We start from the raw sequence: 7,805 nt of genomic DNA, 5'->3' as shown, positions 1-7,805 counted from the left end.
CTTCATGTAGATGATATCTCTTGGGTTTTGGAAACGACATCGTCTTCATGTAGATGATATCTCTTGGGTTTTAGAAACGACATCGTCTTCATGTAGATGACATCTCTTTGGTTTTGGAAACGACATCGTCTTCATATAAATGATATCTCTTGGGTTTTGGAAACGACATCGTCTTCATATAAATGATATCTCTTGGGTTTTGGAAACGACATCGTCTTCATGTAGATGACATCTCTTGGGTTTTGGAAACGACATCGTCTTCATATAAATGATATCTCTTGGGTTTTGGAAATAACATCGTCTTCATGTAGATGATATCTCTTGGGTTTTGGAAACGACGTCGTCTTCATGTAGATGATATCTCTTGGGTTTTGGAAACGACATCGTCTTCATGTAGATGATATCTCTTGGGTTTTGGAAACGACATCGTCTTCATGTAGATGATATCTCTTGGGTTTTAGAAACGACATCGTCTTCATGTAGATGATATCTATTGAGGTTTGGAAACGACATCCTCTTCATGTAGATTATATCTCTTGGGTTTTGGAAACGACGTCGTCTTCATGTAGATGATATCTCTTGGGTTTTGGAAACGACATCGTCTTCATGTAGATGATATCTCTTGGGTTTTGGAAACGACATCGTCTTCATGTAGATGATATCTCTTGGGTTTCGGAAACGACATCGTCTTCATGTAGATGACATCTCTTTGGTTTTGGAAACGACATCGTCTTCATATAAATGATATCTCTTGGGTTTTGGAAACGACATCGTCTTCATATAAATGATATCTCTTGGGTTTTGGAAACGACATCGTCTTCATGTAGATGATATCTCTTGGGTTTTGGAAACGACATCGTCTTCATGTAGATGACATCTCTTGGGTTTTGGAAACGACATCGTCTTCATATAAATGATATCTTTGGGGTTTGGAAACGACATCGTCTTCATGTAGATTATATCTCTTGGGTTTTGGAAACATCGTCTTCATGTAGATGATATCTCTTGGGTTTTGGAAACGACATCGTCTTCATGTAGATGATATCTCTTGGGTTTTGGAAACGACATCGTCTTCATGCAGATTATATCTATTGGGGTTTGGAAACGACATCGTCTTCATGTAGATTATATCTCTTGGTTTTGGAAACGACGTCGTCTTCATGTAGATGATATCTCTTGGGTTTTGGAAACGACATCGTCTTCATGTAGATGATATCTCTTGGGTTTTGGAAACGACATCGTCTTCATGTAGATGATATCTCTTGGGTTTTGGAAACGACATCGTCTTCATGTAGATGATATCTCTTTGGTTTTGGAAACGACATCGTCTTCATATAAATGATATCTCTTGGGTTTTGGAAACGACATCGTCTTCATATAAATGATATCTCTTGGGTTTTGGAAACGACATCGTCTTCATGTAGATGACATCTCTTGGGTTTTGGAAACGACATCGTCTTCATATAAATGATATCTCTTGGGTTTTGGGTCTTCATGTAGATGATATCTCTTGGTTTTGGAAACGACATCGTCTTCATGTAGATGATATCTCTTGGGTTTTGGAAACGACATCGTCTTCATGTAGATGATATCTCTTGGGTTTTGGAAACGACATCGTCTTCATGTAGATGACATATTTTGGGATTTGGAAACGACATCGTCTTCATGTAGATGATATATTTTGGAACTTGGAGACGATGTGGTCTTCATGTAATTGATATCTTTAGGGTTTTTCAACTTCAATCAGATGTTTAGTAAAACTAGCAATCAAAAGGTGGGTTTATCAGAACCACCATATGCTAAACGTAAGCAATATGACTATCTGTGCATGACTTGTATCGACACTAGATATTTATTTGAATATATCAATGTTCGTGTCATAGATACATTATTCCATTTAAGTTCTTATATATAATATGATTTTATAATCTTATTGCACTCAATGTAATGTATCAAAGAAATTTCGTTCTCTTAAGAAACAATAAATTACAAAACTGTCATCAACTTATGAACTATTGTATAACATCATTTTTGTGTGAATGTTTTTATACGTAATCGGTTTTTAAAAGATTACGAAAGAAATAAAAATTTGTTAAAAAAGATTCACTTTCAACCTTTTTTTATTGTTTGTGTTTCATCAAATTTAGAATTATCGATCGCTTTCTCCAGAGTAAATATTGTGAGCTTAGACACACAACCTATAAAAATATTCATTAAGTATTGTGAGCTTAGACATACAAACTATAAAAAATATTCACTATGTATTGTGAGCTTAGACACACAACCTATGAAAAATATTCACTAAGTATTGTGAGCTTAGACACACAACCTATGAAAAATATTCACTAAGTATTGTGAGCTTAGATACACAACCTATGAAAAATATTCAATAATTATTGTGAGCTGAGACACACAACCTATGAAAAATATTCACTAAGTATTGTGAGCTTAGGCACACAACCTATGAAAAATATTCACTAGTAGTATTGTACACAACCTATGAAAAATATTCAATAATTATTGTGAGCTGAGACACACAACCTATGAAAAATATTCACTAAGTATTGTGAGCTGAGACACAAAACCTTTGAAAAATATTCACTAAGTATTGCGAGCTTAGACACATAACCTATGAAGAATATTCACTAACTATTGTGAGCTTAGATACACAACCTATGAAAAATATTCACTAAGTATTGTGAGCTTAGATACACAACCTATGAAAATGTTCACTAAATAAGGTGAGCTTAGACACACAACCTATAAAAAATATTCACTAAGTATTGTGAGCTTAGATACACAACCTATGAAAAATATTCACTAAGTATTGTGAGCTTAGATACACAACCTATGAAAATATTCACTAAGTATTGTGAGCTTAGACACACAAACTGTAAAAATATTCACTAAGTATTGTGAGCTTAGACACACAACCTAAAATAAAAATATTCAATAACTAATTATTGTGAGCTGAGACACACAACCTATGAAAAATATTCACTAAGTATTGTGAGCTTAGGCACACAACCTATGAAAAATATTCACTAAGTATTGTGAGCTTAGACACACAACCTATGAAAAATATTCACTAAGTATTGTGAGCTTAGACACACAACCTATGAAAAATATTCACTAACTATTGTGAGCTTAGATACACAACCTATGAAAAATATTCACTAAGTATTGTGAGCTTAGATACACAACCTATGAAAATGTTCACTAAATATTGTGAGCTTAGACACACAACCTGTGAAAAAAAAATATTCACTAAGTATTGTGAGCTTAGACACACAACCTATGAAAAATATTCACTAAGTATTGTGAGCTTAGACACACAACCTATGAAAATGTTCACTAAATAAGGTGAGCTTAGACACACAACCTATGAAAAATATTCACTAAGTATTGTGAGCTTAGACACACAACCTATGAAAAATATTCACTAAGTATTGTGAGCTTAGACACACAACCTATAAAAAATATTAACTATGTATTGTGAGCTTAGACACACAACCTATGAAAAATATTCACTAAGTATTGTGAGCTTAGATACACAACCTATGAAAAATATTCACTAAGTATTGTGAGCTTAGACACACAACCTATAAAAAATATTCACTAAGTATTGTGAGCTTAGACACACAACCTATGAAAAATATTAACTATGTATTGTGAGCTTAGACACACAACCTATGAAAAATATTCACTAAGTATTCTGAGCTTCACCTATAAAAAATATGAACTATGTATTGTGAGCTTAGACACACAACCTATAAAAAATATTCACTAAGTATTGTGAGCTTAGACACACAACCTATGAAAATGTTCACTAAATAAGGTGAGCTTAGACACACAACCTATAAAAAATATTCACTAAGTATTGTGAGCTTAGATACACAACCTATGAAAAATATTAACTCTGTATTGTGAGCTTAGACACACAACCTATGAAAAATATTCACTAAGTATTGTGAGCTTAGACACACAACCTATAAAAAATGTTCACTAAATATTGTGAGCTTAGACACACAACCTATAAAAAATATTCACTAAGTATTGTGAGCTTAGACACACAACCTATAAAAAATATTCACTAAGTATTGTGAGCTTAGACACACAACCTATAAAAAAATATTCACTATGTATTGTGAGCTTAGACACACAACCTATAAAAAATATTCACTAAGTATTGTGAGCTTAGACACACAACCTATGAAAAATATTCACTAAGTATTGTGAGCTTAGACACACAACCTATAAAAATATTAACTATGTATTGTGAGCTTAGACACACAACCTATGAAAAATATTCACTAAGTATTGTGAGCTTAGACACACAACCTATAAAAAATATTCACTAAGTATTGTGAGCTTAGATACACAACCTATAAAAAATATTCACTAAGTATTGTGAGCTTAGACACACAACCTATAAAAAATATTAACTATGTATTGTGAGCTTAGACACACAACCTATGAAAAATATTCACTAAGTATTGTGAGCTTAGACACACAACCTATAAAAAATATTCACTAAGTATTGTGAGCTTAGACACACAACCTATAAAAAATATTCACTAAAAATATTAACTGAAAATGTATTGTGAGCTTAGACACACAACCTATGAAAAATATTCACTAAGTATTGTGAGCTTAGATACACAACCTATAAAAATATTCACTAAGTATTGTGAGCTTAGACACACAACCTATGAAAAATATTCACTAAGTATTGTGAGCTTAGACACACAACCTATGAAAAATATTCACTAAGTATTGTGAGCTTAGACACACAACCTATGAAAAATATTCACTAAGTATTGTGAGCTTAGATACACAACCTATGAAAATGTTCACTAAATAAGGTGAGCTTAGACACACAACCTATAAAAAATATTCACTAAGTATTGTGAGCTTAGATACACAACCTATGAAAAATATTCACTAAGTATTGTGAGCTTAGATACGCAACCTATGAAAAATATTCATTAAGTATTGTGAGCTTAGACACACAACCTATGAAAAATATTCACTCGGGCCAACAAAAATAAAATAAAATAAAATAAAATGATTTATTTTTCTTATCTTCTCACATTACACTCATTAATGAAAATGTAAGAAACAGTTTTCTTTTCGAAACTATTCAAAATATATGCTGAAAAGGATGCATCTCTTGATATAGAAATCAAAATACACTTTACAAATTACAGAAAAGAAACAAAGTGTTTACTATCAAGCATTTATTATAACAATTATAGTTGACTGTTAATTAAGTTATATAAACTATTAACTACTAACAAAGACAAATCTAGGGTAAGCAGTTCACTAACTTATTTAGACTGTCAACTACTATCAAAGACAAACCTAGGGTTAGCAGTTCACTAACTTATTTAGACTGTCAACTACTAACAAAGACAAACCTAGGGTTAGCAGTTCACTAACTTATTTAGACTGTCAACTACTAACAAAGACTAACATAGGGTTAGCAGTTCACTAACTTATTTAGACTGTCAACTACTAACAAAGACAAACCTAGGGTTAGCAGTTCACTAACTTATTTAGACTGTCAACTACTATCAAAGACAAACCTAGGGTTAGCAGTTCACTAACTTATTTAGACTGTCAACTACTAACAAAGACAAACCTAGGGTTAGCAGTTCACTAACTTATTTATACTGTCAACTACTATCAGAGACAAAACTAGGGTCAGAGACAAAACTAGGGTTAGCAGTTCACTAACTTATTTAGACTGTCAACTACTAACAAAGACAAACCTAGGGTTAGCAGTTCACTAACTTATTTAGACTGTCAACTACTATCAGAGACAAAACTAGGGTTAGCAGTTCACTAACTTATTTAGACTGTCAACTACTAACAAAGACAAACCTAGGGTTAGCAGTTCACTAACTTATTTTACTGTCAACTACTATCAGAGACAAAACTAGGGTTAGCAGTTCACTAACTTATTTAGACTGTCAACTACTAACAAAGACAAACCTAGGGTTAGCAGTTCACTGACTTATTTAGACTGTCAACTACTAACAAAGACAAACCTAGGGTTAGCAGTTCACTAGCTTATTTAGACTGTCAACTACTATCAGAGACAAAACTAGGGTTAGCAGTTCACTAAATTATTTAGACTGTCAACTACTAACAAAGACAAACCTAGGGTAGCAGTTCACTAACTTATTTAGACTGTCAACTACTATCAGAGACAAAACTAGGGTTAGCAGTTCACTAACTGCTAACCGAGTGTGCCATCTACTAACAAAGATAAACGTGTAATTTTGTAAATATTTATCATTTGAAAATTAATCTACAGATATTCTGACTAGAAGGTGGCTATTAATTAAGTGCATAACAATGATTAATGGCAGAGCTTTGTTATTGTAAAACGTCTTCTTGAAATACACTGTTTTCATCATTAGTGACAGAAAATTCCAGAACGAAATGAATTTCAGAGAACCACACTCGAAACGTAATTATTTATATGTGAAAATATTCAACGTGATTACCTATTCTGTTTCAAAGACACAAATGAGTAACTACAGAACATTTATCAATTAGTGGGTGGGGTGACGTCATGAAGCATGCGCAGTCAGTGAAAGTTGGGAGGTGTGCTGAGCAAGCGATGCGTGTCGTCTGAGCACGAAACGAAGAAGCAAGACTATGGCCACGATTCTTCACTTCCTACAGTTTCTTGTGATCTTTGCACCAAGGTAAGAATTTAACTGTGATTTTCTTAATATGTGTGATGTCTTGAATGTTTTCAACAGTGAAACCTTTAATACACGGGGGGTGTTGGAGGGTGTTTCGTTCAAACCTTAAGCGTTCGTCATTACAAATTTTTCACGACAGCTGGTGGACATCAAGGTATTGGTGAAAGTGGCTCACGTCAGACATGGTGGTGGTCTACATGTCGGGAACAGGCCCCCTCTTCCCTTTATTTTCATTACGTTACACATTCATCATAATGTGATATATATTAGCATGCGTTCTTTCTGATTACTTAATGCAACTTGGACGTCCAACACAAACTGTCATCATTTTGATTTTAAAGTAACGTATTTGTGAGCTACACTTATACCGATAAACTGTTATTCGGTGTTTACAGAGAAGTCAGAGTTCCGTTTCTTCATTTAAGCTACAAATCACGAAACGTCTTTGCTTTGAAATACTTACAGAAGTTGAAAAATGGTGTCGGTGTTTGTAACATAAAGAATAATTTATTGCAACTTTATTGAACAAATGTTTTTAGATTATACATATGAACATTTTGTTTCAGTTCTTGCCAGATTCCTCATCTCCCAGGCCAGTTGGACAACGCAACAAACATACTAAAGAACATACTAGACAAATATGATATCAGATTACGACCCGACTTCGGTGGTAAGTAAAGTCGTTTTCATTGAAAACCGTAACAAATGACATACTATGCCACTGAATTGTGGTAAGATTTTTGGTCATTATGAACTCGGTTGTTAATCGATTTTTACTCAATAAAAATAATTTGTTCATCTTTTTTTATATACCGATTCTGGAGCTAATTCCATCTGTGTTCTGTGGCACACCTGGTCTGTCAGAACCTTTTTATCTGTGTTCTGTGGCACACCTGGTCTGTCAGAACCTTTGCTGTCAGTTTAACAATGTGCTGTGATAGCTAACTTAAGAAAGAAGAACCGACTGGTTCGTTAAGACCATGTACGAGTTTGACAACTGTATAGGAAAACTATTTCAATAGTTTACAGTTGTTTGTCAGAAAACTGTGTTCTGTGGCAACTTCTGTCAGTTTATACATAACACTG

At 33.5% G+C, this 7,805-nt stretch overlaps 1 protein-coding gene across 4 annotated transcripts in view; it reads left to right on the top strand.

The window, feature by feature from the left end:
• The first annotated feature begins 6,567 nt into the window (after positions 1-6,567).
• Positions 6,568-7,805, top strand: part of LOC143247829 (gamma-aminobutyric acid receptor subunit beta-like) — a 53,982-nt gene continuing 52,744 nt past the window's right edge. For all 4 annotated transcript variants that reach the window (XM_076496355.1, XM_076496354.1, XM_076496353.1 and 1 more), the window contains exons 1-2: positions 6,568-6,719; positions 7,286-7,389. In XM_076496355.1, the coding sequence (XP_076352470.1) occupies positions 6,670-6,719; positions 7,286-7,389 (154 nt within the window). In that variant the 5' untranslated portion in view covers positions 6,568-6,669. The remainder of the gene's footprint in view (positions 6,720-7,285; positions 7,390-7,805) is intronic.

This window comes from Tachypleus tridentatus, chromosome 3, assembly GCF_004210375.1.
Source record: "Tachypleus tridentatus isolate NWPU-2018 chromosome 3, ASM421037v1, whole genome shotgun sequence".
Classification (NCBI taxonomy): Eukaryota; Metazoa; Arthropoda; class Merostomata; order Xiphosura; family Limulidae; genus Tachypleus; species Tachypleus tridentatus.
This window is presented reverse-complemented; position numbering and strand designations above follow the sequence as displayed.